This window comes from Thyridium curvatum, assembly GCF_004353045.1.
Source record: "Thyridium curvatum strain D216 chromosome Unknown NODE_70_length_221790_cov_84.609339, whole genome shotgun sequence".
Classification (NCBI taxonomy): Eukaryota; Fungi; Ascomycota; class Sordariomycetes; order Thyridiales; family Thyridiaceae; genus Thyridium; species Thyridium curvatum.
Genome location: NW_022156825.1, coordinates 68,975 through 90,006, shown reverse-complemented (window position 1 = coordinate 90,006; position 21,032 = coordinate 68,975). Strand labels below are relative to the sequence as shown.

The 21,032-nt window shown below is 56.4% G+C and overlaps 8 protein-coding genes across 8 annotated transcripts; 4 read left to right on the top strand and 4 right to left on the bottom strand.

The window, feature by feature from the left end:
- Nucleotides 1-404: 404 nt before the first annotated feature.
- E0L32_009554 (uncharacterized protein) lies at nt 405-1,712 on the bottom strand (the record flags this gene model as incomplete). The annotated part of the gene is made up of 1 exon (XM_031144531.1): nt 405-1,712. The coding sequence occupies one exon, from the start codon at nt 1,710-1,712 to the stop codon at nt 405-407; it is 1,308 nt and encodes a 435-aa protein (XP_030990686.1).
- Nucleotides 1,713-3,795: 2,083 nt separating this feature from the next.
- E0L32_009553 (uncharacterized protein) lies at nt 3,796-6,946 on the top strand (the record flags this gene model as incomplete). The annotated part of the gene is made up of 3 exons (XM_031144530.1): nt 3,796-4,580; nt 4,633-4,930; nt 5,819-6,946. 3 exons carry the CDS (start codon nt 3,796-3,798, stop codon nt 6,944-6,946), a joined length of 2,211 nt encoding a protein of 736 aa, XP_030990685.1.
- Nucleotides 6,947-7,218: 272 nt separating this feature from the next.
- Nucleotides 7,219-8,340, bottom strand: E0L32_009552 (uncharacterized protein; the record flags this gene model as incomplete). The annotated part of the gene is made up of 4 exons (XM_031144529.1): nt 7,219-7,469; nt 7,523-8,124; nt 8,187-8,261; nt 8,324-8,340. The coding sequence occupies 4 exons, from the start codon at nt 8,338-8,340 to the stop codon at nt 7,219-7,221; spliced, it is 945 nt and encodes a 314-aa protein (XP_030990684.1).
- A 1,262-nt stretch (nt 8,341-9,602) lies between these two features.
- On the top strand, nt 9,603-10,886 carry E0L32_009551 (uncharacterized protein; the record flags this gene model as incomplete). Its single annotated transcript, XM_031144528.1, has 3 exons — nt 9,603-9,752; nt 9,811-10,042; nt 10,108-10,886. The coding sequence occupies 3 exons, from the start codon at nt 9,603-9,605 to the stop codon at nt 10,884-10,886; spliced, it is 1,161 nt and encodes a 386-aa protein (XP_030990683.1).
- Nucleotides 10,887-11,465: 579 nt separating this feature from the next.
- Nucleotides 11,466-12,092, top strand: E0L32_009550 (uncharacterized protein; the record flags this gene model as incomplete). Its single annotated transcript, XM_031144527.1, has 2 exons — nt 11,466-11,537; nt 11,640-12,092. 2 exons carry the CDS (start codon nt 11,466-11,468, stop codon nt 12,090-12,092), a joined length of 525 nt encoding a protein of 174 aa, XP_030990682.1.
- A 700-nt stretch (nt 12,093-12,792) lies between these two features.
- E0L32_009549 (uncharacterized protein) lies at nt 12,793-14,207 on the bottom strand (the record flags this gene model as incomplete). The annotated part of the gene is made up of 3 exons (XM_031144526.1): nt 12,793-13,740; nt 13,828-14,097; nt 14,178-14,207. The coding sequence occupies 3 exons, from the start codon at nt 14,205-14,207 to the stop codon at nt 12,793-12,795; spliced, it is 1,248 nt and encodes a 415-aa protein (XP_030990681.1).
- Nucleotides 14,208-15,345: 1,138 nt separating this feature from the next.
- On the bottom strand, nt 15,346-16,202 carry E0L32_009548 (uncharacterized protein; the record flags this gene model as incomplete). The annotated part of the gene is made up of 3 exons (XM_031144525.1): nt 15,346-15,790; nt 15,857-16,071; nt 16,128-16,202. 3 exons carry the CDS (start codon nt 16,200-16,202, stop codon nt 15,346-15,348), a joined length of 735 nt encoding a protein of 244 aa, XP_030990680.1.
- A 1,297-nt stretch (nt 16,203-17,499) lies between these two features.
- On the top strand, nt 17,500-20,235 carry E0L32_009547 (uncharacterized protein; the record flags this gene model as incomplete). The annotated part of the gene is made up of 2 exons (XM_031144524.1): nt 17,500-17,530; nt 17,606-20,235. 2 exons carry the CDS (start codon nt 17,500-17,502, stop codon nt 20,233-20,235), a joined length of 2,661 nt encoding a protein of 886 aa, XP_030990679.1.
- Nucleotides 20,236-21,032: the final 797 nt, after the last annotated feature.

Here is a 21,032-nt window from a genome sequence, read left to right as displayed (position 1 = left end):
GTGAAGCACTTGGGTCATTTGCGAGACAGAGACATCTGGTATTCGATCAAGCGGCCTTGTTATTACTATCTGGCCGCTGAGCTTGTATTCACAGCCAACCACAGTATGTATAGAAAAGGTATGTACGTGTGTTGAGCGATCCCCAAGATCATCGTCCATCATCATCATCGTGAATGTCGTATTTCGAGTTGTGACAACCGAATAGAGTGTATAATCAGAAAAAGGGAGTTGACGCCGAGGAGTCAGGCAAGACAAAGAAGCAGTTATTTACAGAGCCGTGCGCATGTCTGATGTGTCTGCGTGTGAGGTAGAGCCAACTGGAAAATCAAATACTCGCACGCTTAAGAAGTTGAAAGGGGGTATCTGTAAGCAAAAAGGGGGAAATCAAAGGTCAGGTGAGTTGTTCAAGAGGGAACGCCGCCCGTTGCTGCTGCTGCAGCCGCCCGGGCTTCCAGTTCTCGCCGCTTGGCAAGCAGGCTCTTGAAGGCTCCGAGACAGCGCACGAGCGACTCTTCGTCGTGGGCAGCGAATCGGTAGCTCTTTTCTTCAGTAATGATCTGCAGGCAGTGGCGTTTGGTCCGGCTGATCGGGTCGAGCTCGACAACGTTGAGAATCGTCGACATGTTGGCGATGAACTGCGCTGCGTACTCGGTCTCGTCTTTGTAGAGAATGAAGTTGCGGGGTCGAAGAACGGCCCAGCAGTTTTTCCACTGCTTCACGCCTCTCTTGCTGCGAAGATACCACAGCCAACCCTGCCAGATGACACGGTCCGGATCCTGGTCAAGGTTGAGACCGCTGATCTGGCTCGGATTGCGGGCAGTCATGACCGGACGCTCTCCGTGGGCCGAGGGCGGAGGCTTTACGGCGAGGTTCTCAAAGGAGGCGCCTTGCAGACGGCCTTCTGTATCTGAGAAGTCCGAATGGGAGGCAACCTCGTTTCCGGAAAGCCCCGAATAGTCAGCCGTCTGCGATGTCCGCCTGGGGGCGGGCGATCGCAGTTGTTCGTATGAAGGATTGGGAGGCTCTGGGGAACTCGACGCGAGACGATCTCGTTCGGCCAGAACCCTGCTGGAGTCCGTCCCCATCTGGAAGAAGCCGCCAAGGTTGAACGAGTGTCGCTGGACGGCAGGGCTAGCCAGGAACATCTCCTCTTCTTCCTGCTCGATCCTGGCTTCGTGTCGGATCAGCTCGACCCACTCTTGGGCATCCTGGGACGAGGGCGCCTCAAAGTGGAAGTTTTTGGATGGCGAGAACAGGCCGAAGACGTTCTTTCGCTTTTGCTTCGGGTCCTTGAGGAACATGACAGCCGTGAGGTCGGACAGATAGACCTTGCGTCGCAGTTTGTCCTCCTTCTCCGACCTATAGATGTACAGCGTGTTGGGGCGCAGAACCAACCAAGCCGTCTTCCAAGCCTGGATACGAGAGAAATGTCTCAGCCCTACCGCGCAGCTGGTTCGCTGTGGAAACGTACTCACCTTGGTCTTCTGGGTGCGCTTCTGCACATAACCACTCTTGATGACACGGTCGAACTCGAAACATCCATTCTGGTGGACGGGGGAAAAGGAGTCGAGGCCGGCCTGGTACTGCGATCCGTTGGTCGCGTCAGGCGGTACCGAAACCGCGGATATCGGCCGTGCGGCAGAGGCCGCCATCGGGTTCGCTAGTTTGGCGCTGGGTACGATAGCTTGTGGTTGTGTTTGTATCTCGACCATGTTGTCGAGGGCAGTGGCAGGGTCGCGACGAGATCGGGTATGTTTTGGAGCAAGAGACAATCTTGCAGGCCCAGCAACATGAGATGCTCCTTGGTTGGGGCGGGCGCCGGTGGCAGGTATAGCAGGTCTTGGGTATGAAGAGTATCGGCGCACGCTCGGTCGGCTCGAGATTCGAAAGGGTCGGTCAGGTGCGTGTGTGATGCGCGACACCGAGATCAGACTTTGGGGAAGCTGGTGGCCGGATCGTGTCCGAGGGGAGAATGGAGGCGTTCTCGATGCAATCCAAGCGATTGAGTTTCCAAGGCGTTGGCAATTTATTAGCTTGGCCAAGTGTCCAAGTGCGAAGATGACAAAGAGGACAAGCTGGTCCAGAGTCAAAGACAAAAGGCTAAACAGCGCTGAAGCTCGGGAGAGGGCAGATCTGATCTTAGTTGACAAGCAAAGCCAAAGCCAAAGCCAAAGACAAAGCCAATGCACAAGGTCTGGTAGTCTGGTCTGGGCTGGTATGTGGTGGTATTGATGCAGGGTGCAGGGGTTGGTTGATTGTTGACAAGCGGGCCGGACCAGGCCCTGGAGCGAAATGACAATGGATGGCAGGTGAGTTTCGAGGGCGGGCAAGGCGGGCTAGCAACCACCGGCAATGCTCTCAGCGCAATGCAGGGGGACAGCAACAAAAATAGGAAGAGACTCTCCCGTCCGTCGCCAATCTCAACAGTTCCCCAGCAGCGTGCAGACGATCTCCGTCTTTCATGCGCCGCGCGCGCGCGACCAGATGCGCAGGGTTGATGAGTGGCTGCCCTCCAACGGCGGCTCCAGTAATCGTCGTTTCAGGGCCGGGGTCGCGCAACGGCAACCGATGGCGCCGGCACCTCCCAGCCTTTAACCTTGGACAAATGCCGGTGGCTGAGCAACCCAGCAGCCAGGATGGACCCGGCTGTGGAATTCGCAGGAGAGCGAGAGAACGCGCGTGTCGGAGCTCGTCGCGACGGCGGCGGGACACAGTCAGTGCTTTTCTGGAGCGTGTTCGTTTCAGACACTTGCGAAGATGCGAGGTGGTTGGTGTTTTGCCAAGTATCAGTAGATGCTGGCGCTGGCGCTACGGTTTTACATATCAGGGAGAAAGAGACGCCGTGGGGCAGTGCTGGGCGGCCAGCGAAGAAAGGAGGGAAGTTCATGACGACATGCTGGACCCTGAAACTCGATCTCGACCATCCATGGATGTCCTCCTACTCCGGACTCGACTCGGCTCGACCTGACTCGACCGCTGACATGCGATAAGCTTTCGACAAGGACGCAGGCACCCACATCTGCACCCGTGTCCTCTGCCATTCGTTTCCCGGCGATCCGATCCTTCAATGGTCCTCTCAACGATCACTACCTCTCTCGAGTTACCCTGCAAATCTGCCCGGCTCCTCCGGCAATCGGCAACCCGTGCCTGGTGACACAGAGGCTTGCGTCACGCCCTTCCGCTTCATCCATGGTCCCGGGTCAGGCCATTGAAATTGACCCATCTACTTGTGTTTTGAGGACGATGGGTATCTGCCTGCTCCGAGGAGAGTGGAAACACGAAGGCTCCATCCACCAAAGTCTTGTTTCCGGCTTGAAAAGCTTATATACCAATCCCGACCTTTGTGACAGGCATTCCAAATACATCCGCCCCCCGCCAACACTGTCTCTCGCCCGTCAAAATGGTAGGTTGTGCCCATTGTCGGACACGCTTATGTGATATCTTGAAGGGAAGTCTACAAGTACAATACAAGTAGAGAGGCATGCATGCGCTTGCCATTTAATACCATTAGGGAATAGTGGCACGAACAAGTTTAAACGGCGCCGTTTTTGACTCACTCGGTCAGCATCCCGGTCCTGGTGGGGCGGCTTTGTATCGCATCAACATTGGCCGCCCGTGTTGGAGCTGAAAATGTACAAAACAACAAGCCAAGATCGTGAATTGTTTCTTTAAAGAATTCATTCACTTCTCTACAGAATAAATCTAAATCTCAGAGCTGGAGCCCTCTCAGTCTTCCTAACCATTGATTCATTACAAACCCGTCTTGAAACGAACGGCAGGCCTTTCCGAGGAACGATGGCGTTGCCAGCTAACATCGACGAGATAGCCTCAAAAGTGCAAGGAGAGTTGGAGCACACACCCTATGCCTGCTCCTCCCTCCAGGCTCTGTCTGGCGGGACTGGTAATTTCATTTACCGTGCTACTCTGAAAACACCCCTGCCTGATGGAACTCTGGAAGCCCTGGTGAAGCATGGCGAGGGCTATGTCGCCCTGAATCAGAACTTTCAGCTGCCAACCACGCGGTGTGTAAGTGTAGCCATTGATCCGGAACCCATAGCGCTTCTTTCAGTTGCTGAAATCTTTGGTGGACAGCGCTTTGAGGAGATCTGCCTGGAAGCCACTGCCAGACTCCCGCCAACAGGTAATCCGAGGTGTACAGTCAAGACCCCCAAAGTCTTTTATTTCGACCCGGCCACCAATACTCAGGTCCAGGAGTTCGCCCCCAACTCGGCCAACCTCAAGGACTATGCCATCTCCCATCTTGCAGCGCCGACACCATCCTCTCTCCAGCCTTGCTGCTTGGGTTTGGGTATGGGCCTGGGATCATGGCTACGCGGCTTCCACGAGTGGGCGAGACGGCCCGAGCAGAAGGGACTGCGGGACGAGATCAAGAAGAACGGCCATATGAAGGCTATGAAGATCATGATCAACTACTCCTGGCTTCTGCAAAGGGTTGACGAATTCCCCTCGGTCCTTGCTGATGCCAAGGACGTTTTCACCAAGGTGAAAGAGATGGGAGAGAAGGAAGCCCAGGACGAGGACAACCTACAGGTCATTCATGGCGACTTTTGGACCGGAAAGTATGTAGCGGGAACCCCCAAGAGTGACGAAGCAGATGCTGACCCGAGACAGCGTGCTCTTGCCTGATACGCCCCTGAAAGAGACGGACATCACTCCACTCACCATCATCGACTGGGAGCTCGCCCAGCTCGGCGTCCGCGCTCTCGACCTGGGACAGATGATTGCAGAACTTTACGAACTGTACCTGTACAAGGACATTGCCGCGGGGGTGTGGTTCATCAAAGGCTTCGTCGACGGGTATGGAGGCATGGACGACGGCCTCGCCTTTAGGGTTCTGGTCCAGGTCGGTGTTCACTTGATCTCGTTCGGTACCGTGCCGGGATGGGGCACCCCTGAACAGGTGGAAAAGGTACTTCATGCAGGCAAGGAAATCATAGTCAAGGCGTGGGCCAAGGACCGCAGCTGGTTCCAAGATCATCCGCTCGGCTGCGTCCTAGAAAACAAGTGACGCAGGCTGGATACCTTCTTGGACGACATGGCGGTCCAAATACGGACACGACTCGTCTGCAAATTATGATCCTAGACAGCTTCTTCCCCTCTGCATTTTGGACGTGATCCTGTCCCCTGTTACACGTGTCGTAGTGGCTGCCTCATGTGATCTTTTATCACGAAATTGCCTAATCCAGTAATTATACACCTAATAAGTACCTTGGATGAAGAATATCAAAGCTCCTCTCAGGAAATGAAAATACTGCGTACATCAGACCATTTTTCAATACTCATAACTTCCGCAGATGGCCAGACCATGAAAATTTTCGTCAAATCTTTCAGAACAAAGTTGGAACACACATTGTTCGCGAATGCTTCCAGGCCCAACTTATTAGTCAACTCACACGTACGGGGTCCCACGAGTTTTGTGAGTGAACTTTGAATTTCGCCACACCTGATTGGCCGCTCGCCCAAAAATCATTCTTACAACAACTTATAAGAATCACGACAGAATCCCGAAACAAACCGAACCAGACATCAAGTGCGGCCTTTTGTTTCCGTATTCCAGATATTCGCCTCTCTCAGCAGCCAGCAGCGGGATTTCATCGCCAGGACGATGGAGTCTGGAGGGGTGGTGGGGGCGCCAGCAAGCAAGCCTTGCAGGCGATGTAAAGACCTACCATCCACGCGCAAGATACGGACAGAGCCCGTGTGCGAGTATGTGCCCTCCTTTCACCTGGAAAATATATCATTGAATGGCGGCTAACACGGTCTTCTCCTCCCATCTCCCAGCGACTGCTTCTGCAAGTACATCGTCACCAAGACGGTCAAGCGCCTGGAGGTGCTGGACAAGGAGTCCCGGACGCACGGCGGCGGCCGGCCCGCCAAGAAGAGGTACCTCGTCGGCCTGTCCCTGGGCGCCTCGTCCGCGGCGCTCCTCCGCATAGCGGACCAGATCCTTGCGAGCCAGGCCGCCAGGGGCCGCGAGCCGTCCTTCGAGGTGCACGCCCTGCACGTCGACACAGCGGACCTGGACGCCGGCAGCCCCGGCCCCTCGCCGGCCGCCGCGGCGCTCCTGGACCAGTGGAAGGCGCGCCTCCCGCGCTTCACCTTCGAGTCCGTCCCGCTGAGCAGCGCCGCGGCGCTCGACACGGTCGACTGGGCCGCGCTGCCGCTGGCGGCGGCGGCCCCGCCCCCGCCGTCGTCGCACGACCTGCGCCGCGTCCTCGAGTCGCTGCCCTCGCCGACGAGCCGCGCCGACGTCCAGCGCCTGCTCGTGCGGCACGCCCTGCTCGACCGCGCGGCGCGCGGCGCCTACGACGCCCTGCTGCTGGGCAGCAGCACGACGGCGCTGGCGGAGCTGACGCTCGCCGAGACGGCCAAGGGCCGCGGCTTCTCGCTGCCGTGGCAGACCAACGACGGGCCCCAGCCGGTGCGGCGGTACGAACACCGCCAGAACCACCCGCTACTACCACGAGACGACGAGGCGGCGGCGGCGGCGGCGGTGGAGAAGGACGATGCTGATGAGAGCCTCGTCACGGTGTACTACCCCGTGCGGGAGCTGTTCCGCAAGGAGCTCGTCACGTACGGGGCGCTCGTGTCGCCGCCGATAGGGGACCTGGTGCTGCCCGAGGCCGGCGGCGGCGGCAGCGTGGTGTCGCACCGGGACATCAGCATCGAGGACGTCATGAGGCGGTACTTTGAGGACGTCGAGGAGAACTACCCCTCCGTGGTGGCCAACGTCGTGCGGACGACGGCCAAGCTCGGGCGGCGGGGAGAGGGCGCCGCCGGGCTGTGCAGCCTCTGCGGCACGCCGCTCGACGAGCAAGGGGACGAGCGGTGGAGGGGCGAGATAGGCGACGAGGACGAAGACGAGCAGAGGGCGGCGGTGGCGGGGAAGCTTTGCTACGGCTGTAAGCGGACGTTTCGCGGTTGAATGAAGAACCACAAGGGGGAGAAAAAGAAAAGGAGACCAGAGACAAGCAGGACAGGGCTATCAAGCGACATCATGTTATAACTCTTTTTTACATTTTTATATATCCCTCCCGCCGTTCTATCTGGACCAGATATTTGGACATGGTATCAAACAGATCAAGTCTATGCCTATAAGATGCCCGCAAAGCTTGTAAAAAAATAACTTTTGAAATCAAGCAGACGACCAACTCTTGAAGAACGCCAGAGATATTCATGCAGCATGCTTGGTCTTCCTCAGGGCTTCTCCAGCATCGACGCAGGCAGAATACTCCTCTCCACACCCCTCATCAGCTTGTTGGTCTGCTCAGCCAGACTCAAGGTCAGGATAGTGTGCGGCAAAATCCTGGCCAGATGCGGCAGGAAACCCTTGTAGATAGCGAACAGTCCCTCGGTGCGCACCGTCTTGGCCAGGCAGTCAAAGACGCCCTTGTACAGATTGCCGTTCTGGTTGTACAGACGAGACATGACGGTGTCTGCGAGAGTTCCTCGGGGTCAGCAGCTGGTATTCCAGAGGTAGGTGGACAAACGTAGTGCTTACCTGGCGGATGCATAAAGCAGCACACCACAAAGCCGCTGACTGCGCTGCTAGTCAGGTGCAGGGCCGGGCCTTCCTCCATGCCAAAGTGCCTCTGCAGCCTCCTCTTTGCAAAGAAGTAGGTGGGAAGCTGCACTGAGCTACCAAAACCAGTCCTAATCATGGCAGCACTGACACCACGGTAGAGGCCGCGGAATCCTTCGGCCTTGTAGATGGAGTTGAGCCCGTGCCACGCGCCGCGGTATTCGTGTTGAGTACCGACGGGGAGGAAAGGAGAGTAGCTCTGCAGTCGCGTCTTGACCAGGAAGAAGGGGCTTCCAAAGGCGGCACCAATGACACCAGAGGCGGCACCACAGAACATGTTGATGCCTAAGCTTTGCTTGTTCTCGTCCTTGAAGATCACGCTGGCCAGGGTGGAGCGCATCGGCTCGTAGAAGCCCAAACGGCAGCCGTTGAGGAGGACCTGGTAGATGTACGCAGTCCCCAGACCTCTGTATATGCCACGGAGCCCTTCATTGCGGACAATCACTGAGACGCCGTGGAGAGGTCCCTTGTAGTGATGCGGTTGGTGGCCCTTTTGTTGCAGTTCGCCTTGCAACTGCATGCTGTACATGGGGCTCGTTAGCCACATTGTATTACAGTACGCCCAAGGGTATAGAGGACTGACCGAATCTTGACTGTCTCGAAGGGGTGTGTCGCGGTGACAGCGCCGCAAGCGGCGAGCCCGCCGGCAATGAAAGCTCTAGGAGGTGCGCGTTAGCGAGCTTTCCCACCAGTCGCGGAGTAGAACGCAAGCCAACATACCCGCCAGTCGTAGACATCTAGTTGAAAAGGGCAAGGTCCGAGATGAAGGATATCAAACTTTCTTGTTCCGTAGACCAGTGGCTTCTTTCTGTTGTCGCGTGAGCCTGCGGTGCCGTCGAAGGAGGTTGTCCGCGGAAGATGGTAGCCGATCCCGACTCTTCCTGTCTGCTGCCCAAACCGCGCCTCCCAACGAGTACTACCGATGCTCAGGGTTCGAACAGGAGCTGGTCCAGGAGACCTGCGGGAACTGACTCAATTGAGTGCCTTTGCTGCGAATCCCTATCGATCCGCGCAAACCGGGGGACGGGCTATCGGCGGGAGATGGTTCTGGGGTTGCGGGTGTTGGAAAGTGCAAGGCCGCATCAAAGCGAAAAATCCCCCTCCGGTCGTTGCGAGGATCGGAACAAACGCCGAATTAGCAGCCATCCAGCTGGACGGGTCAGGATTGTCAGCAGAAAGAAGCTCTGACGCACGGGCCAGACAGGGGTCAGCGCTAGTGGGTAGCTGCTGATTCCCCGCTGTAACTGCCCGCGGCGTGCAGCAATTTCAGGGACCTCGGGGAGCTGAGCCAATAATTCAAGGCTCTCCTACTGGTCCGCCGGTTACGGAACTCTGGACCACCGACTGCCTCCATGATGCTTCCTGACCTGGGACAAGATTGAAGTCAAGTTTCTCTTATCACGCAGGGTCCTATATTATCCCGTGTTATGCTTCATTCTATGACTCTGTGGAGTATCTTGATAAGGCCAGCTGTGAATGTGAACTACATGAGCATTCGGTGTCGATCCCAGTTCTCTCTGGCCGTGTTGCCGTGACCAAGAAACTTAACAATGAAGCCCCCTCAGCTTAAATGAACCAGGTAGCTCACCAGTGGATGATGACTGACAGAAGAGATCTTGTAACTATTCGAACAGTGTATAGAAAGGGAACACTGAGCAGAAGTACCAGCCAAGAGTTATGCCATCCAACATGGGGAGGTGCATGGGTCTGGTACCTGTGCAAGCTTATCGATAAGAATTTCTGGGGAAGGAACAATGCGTCCAGACTCGATTCGTCTGGACAAGTGCCTTTGAAGCTTCGAGCTTTCGCAATGGATCCATGTCCTGTCAACCCTTCTCTCGCAAAGTAGATTTTCAGCATCTTATCGTGTACGCTGGAAACCAACGCTGCCGATACCACTGATCAGCATTCTACTATCCTTCCTTCTCGCGATACCGAAACCGCGACTCTCTCTTCATCCCTATCCCCACCCGCTGGGACGCGACAGAGCCACGCGATCATGTCGGGCACGCCGATGGATCTGGACCATCCCGGTTCAGCCCCAAGCAATGGCACGACGACGTCGCTCAATATAACCCGTACGCTCGGCGGCGGCGTGAATCCGACGACGGAACTGACTCAAGTGATAGATGCTTTCAGGCCTGCAAAGGTGTGTTCCTTGTCGCAACCGCATCGCACCTTCCAGCTGGCCGACTAACGCTCCACAGCTCTTCCGCAGAGAGGACGTTAAGGACGGCACGAGGCCGTGCGTTCTGTCACTTGATTTCGACGACCCCGGCGAGCTCTGCATGACCTCGGAGAGCGATGAGACTATACAGATTTACAATGTCAAGGAAGGGCGGCATGACAAGAGCCTTCTGAGTCGGAAATACGGTGTCAAATTGGCCAGATTCACCCATTGGTCCTCGAGCATAGTATACGCGAGTACTAAACAGAATGGTATGATGGCAAAATTGTATTGTTCGACGCCTGGCTGGCTGACATGTGCATTCTCTTGTTCTCAGATGCAATACGTTACCTTGCAACCCATGACAACTCCTTTATCCGCTACTTTGAAGGCCATGAGGGAACGGTCACCTCCCTCGCCATGCATCCAGGGTCTGATAATTTCATATCTTGTGGCGTCGATGGCACAGTCAGACTGTGGAACATTGGCAGCAAGCAGTGGGCAGGCTTGCTCTACCTGAACACGCCGTATCTCGCAGCCTGGGATCCTTCTGGCAACGTCTTCGCAGTCGGGTCACCTTCAAGCGGATGCGTGCTCCTCTACGACTACCGAAACTATACGAAGGCACCATTTGCGATTTTTGACATCGTGGAGAGTTGCAGGGCCGTCGACTCTACCCACTTGCTTCAGGGATGGACCAAGCTTGAGTTCTCCAACGATGGCAAGTCGATTCTGCTCGGCACCCGGGGCAACGGCCACTACCTCCTCGATGCGTTTGATGGAAAGCTGAGGGCTTACCTGCGGAAGCCCGAGGGCGGCACGAGACGACCGGCTGTCGGCGAGGGCAACGCGTCCGCGCCGAGCGACCCCTCCCAGGCCGAGAGCAGTGGCGAGTGCTGCTTCACGCCCGACGGACGGTACGTCATGAGCGGCGCCAAGAACAACGTGCTTATCTGGGACACGCTGGGTACGGTGTCGGAGACCAAGGTCCTCGAGCCGGCTCACGTCCTTCTGGATAAGAGAGAAGCGGCGGTGCTGGCCTTTAACCCTCGGTACAACTTTTTCGCAACAGCGGATCAAGACCTTGTGTTCTGGACGCCCGATCCTCATGCCTAGAGGGGGGAGGTGTAGGGTGATCCGGGCGGATCGGTGGATCGGATTTCCATTACTTGCTTTGGTGTCTATAACGGAGAGGCAAATTCTTTTGATATTGATACCCTCTTTGGCGTTTGGCGGTTCTGTGACGTGGGAACAAGAAGGAGAATTGGGTGATGAATTTTCGAATATAGATTATAGACGCATGAATCACTCGACTTGTTAGCTTGTATATCCTCCGACGGCTTGCGTAGAAGTGATATATGAGAGCGCATCTTATTCCAAGCATGCGCCTCATTAGGTAACTTGGAGAACATCCACCAGTGTAGTCGAAGCCCCGCTTAACTTTCGACCCCACCAAACTGGAGGAAACACCAAAATTGCTAAGACGACAGAGCCTCATCTGCCACACTCACCTTCACTCCACCGACATCGTCAATCTCGCAAACACCGAGTCTCGTACACACGTCTCACCACTAAGAAACACCCCAATAGTCAACGGTGCATATAATTGAGACCATCCAGCAACGAATAGTTCTCCGACGACTCGAGCAACAACCTGGCACCTGTGCCGCTCAGCCCTACTCATCTCTCCGCACAATGACCGTCTTCACCTCTAGCCAGGAATGGCTACGCCAATCCTCCCTCCTCCTCGAAGCCCGCCCCTCAACAGTACGTTCAGCCCCCATATTCAAATAATCTCTGCCAGTAGCATATTCAGTCCTCGAACCCCCCCCTAGGGGCCACGCACGACAAGAGCTAACACACACAAAGACCCGCATCACAACCCGCTACACCACCAAGCCCGCCGCGACCTTCTCCTCCCGCAAACCCAGAAGCCAGCCCGCCGACGCGGCGGCGGCAGCAGCAGACACCACCAGCACCACCAGCAGCAGCAGGCCGCCGCGCGCGCGCCTCGTGCTCAAGACGTACGACCCCGTCAGCGGCGCCTGCCTCAAGTACAAGACGACCAAGGCGGCCGAGGTGTCGCGCCTGGTCCAGCTGCTCGGCGGCCTGGGCCGGCGCATGGCGGCGCTGCCGCCGCGGGACGATGGTGCAGCAGAGGATGGCGCCGACACGCCGTCGGGAGGGGCGGCCGGGACGGCGACGCCCACCACGACGCAGGGCCAGGCCCCGGCCGCGGCACCGGCGCAGCAGCAGCAGCAGCAGCAGCAAGGCGGGGGTGGCGGCGGCGGCAAGGGCAAGAAGAAGAAGGGTAAGAGGTGAGAGAAGGAGAGCGGAACGGGAGGGAGACGAGGAGACAGGAGGAGCAGCTAGTCGGAGTATGAGAGGGTTGGGATTATTCAATTTGCGTCGCGAGCGTGACTTGGCAGGGCATTAGAGGGCCCTACCTCAAGCTGGACTGCTGGAAAAGCTTTGGCTACGGTTTCGGGGGCATGGTTGCATATCACGGTTGTGGCATTTTGCACCACTAGATCACAGCACCGCATTGTTCGACGTCAATCAGTGGATGACATACATGGGACTTGCAAAAGTCGAGCAATTCTAAAAGTAACCCTGACCGAGTACTGCATCTGGAACACATCACATCACGTAGTGCCACAGGGAGACTACAGATCGTAGAACAGGCTTTTTTTCAATTCTGCCACCCAGAGTTACTTGTACATCAAATCATTAAGCAGCTGCCATCCCCCCCAAACCGAGCCCAAAAGGGCATGTGATTGTTCTCCGCAAAACGCCAGTAAATGAACCGTGCTGGTCGGTCTATTCATCGACCCAGCATCCAATGACCCCCCATGAGACACAAAAGGAAAACATGTGAAGAGGAGAGAAAGCCGCGATGCAAGCCTATGCCAAGAACTTGGACTTTCAAAACATGAACATGTGCCCGTGAGGTGCAATGTACAGAACGAAGAGGGTATTTAGACAAAAGGGAACGGGACTCGACACCATGGATGCGACTAGTTTAGAAGTCGTCATCAAAGCTGAAGTCGCCGCCGTTCTCATTCTTGGTCTCGCCAGCGGCCTCGTCCGTGGCCTTCTTGGTGCTGTTCATGACACCAGCCTTCTGGTACTCGCCGACGCGCTTCTCGAAGAAGTTGGTCTTGCCACCGAGCGAGATGTTCTCCATGAAGTCGAAGGGGTTGGTGGCCTTGTAGACCTTCTCGTTGCCGAGAGCGACGAGCAGACGGTCAGCGACGAACTCGATGTACTGCTTCATGAGGTTGGAGTTCATGCCGAGCAGGGCACAAGGCAGAGCCTCGGTCAGGAACTCCTGCTCGATGGTGACGGCATCAACGATGATCTCCTGCACGAGCTGCTTGCTGGGGCGGTGCTTCAGGTGCGAGAAGAGCAGGCAAGCAAAGTCGGTGTGCAGGCCCTCATCACGAGAGATCAGCTCGTTGGAGAAGGTCAGACCAGGCATCAGACCACGCTTCTTCAGCCAGAAGATGGAGGCAAAGGCACCGCTGAAGAAAATACCCTCGACAGCGGCGAAGGCAATGAGGCGCTGAGCAAAGGTAGACTTGTGGTCGGCGATCCACTTCAGGGCCCAGTCGGCCTTCTTGCGGATGCAGGGGATGGTGTCAATGGCATTGAAGAGATAGGTGCGCTGGGCAGGCTCCTTGATGTAGGTGTCAATGAGCAGGGAGTAGGTCTCGGAGTGGATGTTCTCCATCATGATCTGGAAACCGTAGAAGCAGCGAGCCTCGGGGATCTGGACCTCGCCGCTGAAACGCTCAACGAGGTTCTCGTTGACAATGCCATCTGAAGCGGCGAAGAAGGCCAGGATGTGGGAGACGAAGTACTGCTCATCGGCAGTCAGGCGGTTGTTCCAGTCGTGGAGATCCTTGGACAGGTCAATCTCCTCGGCGGTCCAGAAGGAGGCCTCGGCCTTCTTGTACATCTGCCAGATCTGTTTGGCAAAGGCATTGTTAGTTTTCAATCAATTAAACATTTCAATTAACGCGTCCCAATGGAACGCGTGAGACGCGACGCGTACCTCGTGATACTTGATGGGGAACAGGACGAAGCGCTGGGGGTTCTCCTGCAGGAGGGGCTCATCAGCCTCCTCGGGCTTGATGACAGGTGCAACAGCAGCCTCCTCGGTCTTCTTGATGTCCGAGACAGGCTTGTCGGCCTGCTTGGCGTCCATCTCGGCGGCCAGGGTGTCGACGGTGGCGTCGAGAGGCTTGTTCTCCTTGTCGGCAGGGTTGAAGTCGAGCTTCTTGACGGGAGACTCGATCTTGAAAGACTCAATGGCCGAAGCAGCCTGTGTGAGAAAGGAACGCGTTAGCTTTCAGATGCATGGTGGCGGGCGAGCGCGAGGACGACGCGGTGCTCATGACTGACCTGCTTGGAGGGAGTGATCTCAGCAGCCATTGTAGAGAGTAGAAAGGACAGGCGTGGTGCTAAGACGATGCGCAAAGACTGTTCGGATGAGACAATGACAAGAAAAAGGAATTGTACAATGCGGATGTCTGGTGTTGAGGTTGACGCAATGGGAGGATGAATTGGAGAGAGAGGTGCAGGACGTGTTCGGCTTAAATGGATCTTTTTCGCCGGGGGACCACACCAATTCACGTGCCCCTCGACGCGACCCGGGCTGCTCCTCGACGCGTTGCGCACCCCTGCGCTTCTCCACCCCTGTGTGTTTGTTTCGCAACACCCTTCGACCAGCTTCCCAGCCTCCCTATTTTATGGGGAATGTCCTGATTCCCTCCTTTGCCTGCCCTCTCGGATCTGATAAGCCAGGTCCGGCCGGAGACGGGGAATGCAGGGTGGTGTGTTGTGCCAAATTATCACCGAATCCCAAAGCCTCGCATCCGAGAAAGCCTCCACACAGTGACGAATAGCGTGTGCAGAACACTAACAGATCTACTTTGTTTGTCAGTAGGTAGTTTCCCAGGATCCGGCCCTCGGTCTCAGAGACAAGTCGCAAGTCTACCCACCTGTAACGTTGAAAAAGACGATTGTATTTCTTGATAGAGTCTCTCCTCCTTCTCTTGTAGTTGTAATTTTCAATGGGTACAAAAGGATAATTACATTACCTACCTGAAGGCCAAGGCAGCCAGCCCTTTATCCACTCCACGCCCAGGTATGACTCTGGCGCTTAATTGCTAGTGGCTCATGACATCAGCTTCTTGACGCGAGTCATCCATTATGTAAAGATCACAAATGCATTGGGGACGCGACGAGGTACTACGCGACAGCTGGCGATGTCCGCCTTTTAATTGGTATCATCTAAAACTCTGGCTGGCATGAAACATGGTATCGTACTAAGCTCCGCAGTGAGCCCGGTTAACTTTGTTGCTTTCCCAATTCCCATTCGATAAAATGCATAAGCAACATCCGATTTCGCTCTGGCCCAGTCCATCCATCAGGCAACAGCAAGCCAAGGGACGCATTGGCGCATCTTGGATGTTGTTGTTGCCATTGTGATGCCGATCAACGGCTGTCGCCGTCATTAGCGGAGATATTATTGCCCATCTCCAGCCCCGGGGCCGCCTTCGGAGGTTTCTCAACCACTTCGGTGCTGGCCGGATTTACCATTGTTGTTATGGTTATTGTTGCTGCTGCTGCCGAGTTGCTCCATACCCAACTCTTCGTCAGCCTGCTGAGACCTGCCTCTGCCAAAGAAGCTCATAAAGCCGCCCGATGTCGTTTTCGCCGGTTCCGGTCGCGTCGGCGATGCTAGATTTCCCGCAGTAGTGGACGACGGAACCCTCTTCTGTTCCGCCTCGGCTTTCTTCACAAGATACTCCTCAAGAACCCATGCGTTACGCGTATTTGCTCGATAGACGGCGTCGGCCATGTCTCCGACGAAAGGTACCAGTCCAATGACGAAGTCGAACAGGATGTTGAAGAACATTCGAGTGCGGATCAACGAGGGAAGACCTCCATCGATCTGAGCGCAGGTTCTGACGACGTTCCAAGCCAGGAAAAGGTCGATAAAGTCGCCAACCCTATAGGACTCTTGTCAGTACCATGATACTCTCAAGCTTTGCGGAGGAGCCAAGGTCACAACTTACACAGGGATTATTCCCACAACACTGCTCCAACCGAATCGGATGCCGCACAGATTGAACAGCGACATGTCAAGCCGATACGCGCGCCTTCGGACTTTCTTAAGGACCTTGCCATCGTGCTCGGAGATTCCGGCCGGAATCTTCTTCTTTTGTTGCTTGACTTTGCCAGTAGGACGACCATCGCGACCATAGACCGGGACATCCTCGAAATACGGATTCTGCGCAGGTAGGTTAGCATGGCTCTTGGGCAGATGGCGCAATAAATCAAACGAACCTTGGAATTAGTATTCTTGTCAGCGAGGTCCTTGAGTGCGCGCTTGGCGACCAGGTTAAGAATTGCTGCCGACATGGCTGCAACAAAGGGCGGACCGTTGGTTGGAGGGTATATCCAGCGGGACTGGCTGAAGCATCCACGTTTGGCTGGTGGCCGTTATTTAGCTACTGCTGCAGAGTGAGGCCGCCGGGAGCCAAAGCGGTGAAGGGCAGGTGGCCAAGATAGACCCAGGAGAATCGCCCCAACTATCTAAACTTCCAGTCTTCTGATACTTGAGAAAAGACGAAAGAGAAAGAGGGTTCGAGACCAGCAGGCTTGCCAGGTTTCAGCTGGCTCGTCTCAAGAATGTCGCAGGGCGTGACGACACCCCGGTACGAAAAAGCAAGCAAAAAGCCCGGTCTGATCAGTAACCTGTAGCTTTTCCAGGCACAATGATGTCAATCAAGACGCGCCAGACAGGCCTCCCGGGCGGGTGGAGCGTTCGCTACGTGGTGCTGTTTGCGACCTTGCGACCGTGCATTAGGCTAGGCCAGCCGCTAAGCCAATTGCCGGCCTGCACCGCCACACCTAGGCCGGTCCTTGGGCGGATGTGGCGTTGAGCAAGTGTGGCTTGTACGCTGTCGGTGTTCACCTGTCGCCACTGTGATTTATGGGTGTTGCAGGCTTTCAATTAAATCTGGATTTTTGTGTCAATTAGGGAGATACTGGTCAAAAATGCCCGGGTGCTCAGGTCTACTCTCAGACTGCTTCCGGCCAACCAACCTCCCTCTGAAGCGCTAGTGACAGCAGCAGCCCTGGAGGGCGGGAGCAGCAGTGGAGGGACAGGGACATGGAAGACCGCTGCTGTGCAAACTGATCAACTAGCGCGTCTTTCCTGGTCAAAGGCCATGGCTGGCCGGGAACCACTCGAGACTCCACCCGTGCTCTCTGCGCCAATTGCGTTGGTCAATCAACTCACTCCACGTCGTCGGCGCATTCCCTGCCACCTCTGATAAGTTATGCGTAGCTACCCATCACTCACATGGTGCTCTGTGGTGTCTCCATCTTCACCTTGCCTACGAGCCTACCTAGGTACTCCTCTTCTGTTCGTCACTGGCTGCCCAACTGACTGCGGAGCGTCTCGAGTATCTTTCCCCCTGAGACTTCACGCGAGCGAGTATTCCAGCATTATTCTGTCCGAGTTTTGGCCAAAAGCGAACCCTCCAGGACATCCCACTCGACACGTCGGGATCAACCTTGACCCTCGCACCCCTCCACTCTCCCGCAGCGCTCGGAACCCAACGGTCCTCGGTTCATGGCACTGAGTACCGATCGGTAAAACTCTTCACAATCACCAGTTCACGTGTGGTCATGCGCAAGCAATATCAACGAGATGGACACTACAAAGATGCAATTAGAAGACTGTAGGTCGACGCGAGCTTTGTGCACTGGGGAGAGATCATTCCCCCCCGACGAGCGCTGACAATGCTGCTTCCCAGGGCTCGACGACCTTTGCGTTCGCTTCATCATCAACCTGCCACAGGAAGACCTATCATCGGTCGCGCGGATATGTTTCCAAGTTGAGGAGGCACAATGGTTTTACGAGGATTTCATCCGGCCGCTGGACCCGACACTCCCGTCCATGTCCCTACGAAGCTTCTGTCTACGCATCTTCCAGCACTGCCCGCTGCTGGCGAACTTCTCACTTGAGAACCACATGAGGGCTTTCGAAGAGTTCCTGCAGTACAAGACCAGAGTTCCGGTTCGCGGAGCCATCTTGCTGAACGAGGCTATGGATTCGACCATTCTGGTCAAGGGGTGGAAGAAGGGCGCCAACTGGAGCTTCCCTCGGGGCAAGATCAACAAAGATGAAGATGACCTCGATTGCGCTATCCGCGAGGTCTACGAGGAGACCGGCTTCGACATCCGCGCGGCCGGACTTGTCCCTCCCCATGACGAAGTCAAGTACATCGAGATCACCATGAGGGAACAGCAGATGCGACTCTACGTTTTCCGCAACATACCCATGGATACCTACTTTGAGCCAAAGACCCGAAAGGAGATCAGCAAGATCCAGTGGTACAAGCTCTCCGAACTACCGGCATTTCGTAAGAAGGGAAATCAACAGAACAATGCTGCTGCCACCAATGCGAACAAGTTCTACATGGTGGCGCCTTTCCTCGTCCCTTTGAAGAAATGGGTAGTCAGCCAAAAGAAGAAGGATGCGCAGCGCGGCATCACCTATGGCACTCACCTTGCGGCCCAGCCGCTGCTCGAAGAGGCGTTGACGGAGGATGATGCAGGCATGCAGACCGACCCGACTGCCGAGGCAATGAGGATAACACCGGCGATTGACACACTGGACGGTGCCACCAGGGAACTGCAGCGTCTACTCAAAGTTCAACCTCCTACCCAAGGTTTGCAGCCGAGCCAGCCCAGCCCGCAGGATCAGGATAAAGGCGGAGCCCTGCTGGCCATGTTGCAGAGAAGCAATGGTGGTGCAGGCCATCAACCATCCGCGCAGGCCCAGCAAGCGGTGCCTCATACACCTCTCGACTTGACATACACAAACGCCCCTCAACCAGTTACGCCTCATCACCACCATCCTGCTCAGCGTCTGCCGTATTCCAGCTACCAGCAACAGCCTCCCGAGTTCCCCCTTCCGCCCCAGCAACACCAAAATGCAGCTGGTTTCCAGTATCATCAAAACTACTCGGACCCTCAAATGCGCCAAGGATACACTGGGCCGCCGATGGCGCCGCCACCCCAGCAGCGGCCTGATCCTGTACCACTCATGCATCCCCAGCCGTTGCCTCCGCAAGTGCAGAAGGCTCTATTCAATAGGGGCGTGCTTCCATCCCCGGGTGTTCCTGATGCCGCCTACGGCCAAGGTCAAGGAACCGCACAACCGCACTACGCCAATCAGATGATGAACATGCCGCAACACAAGCCCAACGCCGGGCAACCGCATCCTGTCATGAATCAGCACAAGATGGCGCTTCTGAGTGCCTTCAAGAGCGATGCCCCCAGGAACGATGAGAATGGAGCGCCGCCTCCGCCTCCGCCCCCGCATAATACCCTACGAGCCGGCCAAGCGCAGGCTCCAGCCCTGAACTGGGCCAACCCGCAGCGCAGTCTCGGCATGTATCCTGCATCGCAACAGATGAGCAGCCAAGGACCTCCGCCCCAGGCCACAGAGGCAGTGCAAAGGCTCCTGGGCAATGTCAACCATGGGCAGCAGGCTGCGGCGAGACCTGTCCAGCCCAACGATAAGCATCGAAGCGCGCTGCTCGACATGTTCAAGCAGCCAGCACCCGCGTCTCCACGCGGTGCAGGACTTGGCCCGGCCGCGGATGCCAATGCCAGGATGGGATCCGCCGAGTCCCAGCAGCGGGCCTCTGGCCAACTCCCGAGCGGCAAGGCTATTGAGGCGGAGGCCCGAGCCAATGGCGGTCCCATCCAGATGAACCCGGATCTGAACCTGCCCTTTGGCGCGCTGTCCATCATGAGCCGCGCCAAGGATGCGGCGAATAGGGAGCGTGCCCAGGGAGCACCAGCTCCTGCCCCGCCACATCAGGCAAGCGCACCATACTCTCCGGGAGCGGCGTCGAATGCGACGGTGCGTGCCGGAGCAGCGCCGAGCCAGCAATGGGCAAGTTCCAGCCCAAACCTTGCGCAGCACGGAGCTGTTCCGCTGTCTCCGCAGTACGCCGGCCACAGCGCACATCACCATTCCCCCAGCTACACGCAGGGGCCACACAACGCCCAGGTTGCGCCCCCGATGCACGGCGGCGCCGGCGGGACGGTCGTCCGCCGGCAGTCGGAAGCGAACCCGGAGCAGAAGCAGAAGCTTCTGTCGCTGTTCGGCAAGGCGCCGGCGGCGGCGGCGGCTGGACCGGCTGCGGAGCCCGGCTTCAAGGGCAAGGAGCCCAGCCTGCTGGACCAGCTCCACGGCGGCGGCGCCGGCCGGCCTCGCATGCCGTCGTCGCATGCCTCTGCCGGCCTCGAGAGTGGGCAGGGCAGCAGCGCCAATGCTTCCAGGCGCGGCAGCCAGACGCCTATCTCCCCGGCGGATCGGAATTTCCTCCTGGGCTACCTGGAGTCCATGTCTGGCAGTGCCGGGCGTTGAGCTTGGACAACTCTCAGCGGAGTGGTGGTGGTGGCAGGAGTTCAAGGCGGGGGGATGCCCTGCGAGATGGAACAGGGAGACGAGAGCGGTATCACGGTGATACAGTGTGATACGGTACTACTACGTATGTGTGTAAGGTGCATAGCGACTTGGTATGGATATGGACAGACAGCGAGGAATTTTTACCATTTGTTAGTTTGGGGGGGTTGTGCTTTGGCACAAGCTATCTTGAACCTTATTAATCTGACTGCCCCCCGGAAAATGAAATGCCCTTTAGGTCAGTTCAGGTCTTGAGAGCCGTGTCGAAAGTGATGGTGTATTGTCGCGTCGCTTTGCAGCAAGCAGTGAAGGTGCCCAGGAGTAGGTAGACTTGTGTTGTGTTTGGCAGTGTGTCTGTCTGATGGAGACGGACTGTATTGTATCATCACTGGAAGAATCTTGACATATATGTTCAGCAGTCTGGTCAACGAGTTCGAGCTTGAAAGACGGTCTTCTCGTGGTTCTAGTTCGGAGATGCAAAGGCAGACCGTGAGAGTGGAGGGATGTCTCCATGTATGGAGTATCAAGGTGGAGTGAGTTACAGTGGAGGGGATGATGGAGTTCTAGCGCCGGAGCTCAAGCTTCCTCCCGCGGGGTGTGTTAGTGCAGGTGAGTTTACTTGTATAAGCTGGGGTAGGTGGGGGGCCTGATATCACACCCGTCTGGTGGCAACCAGGCATAGGTACAAAGCTAGGTAGCTATGTCTGGGCCCTTCGAGGGCGGACAGATCTTGGTTCGGATCCAAGGACGGGAGGAAA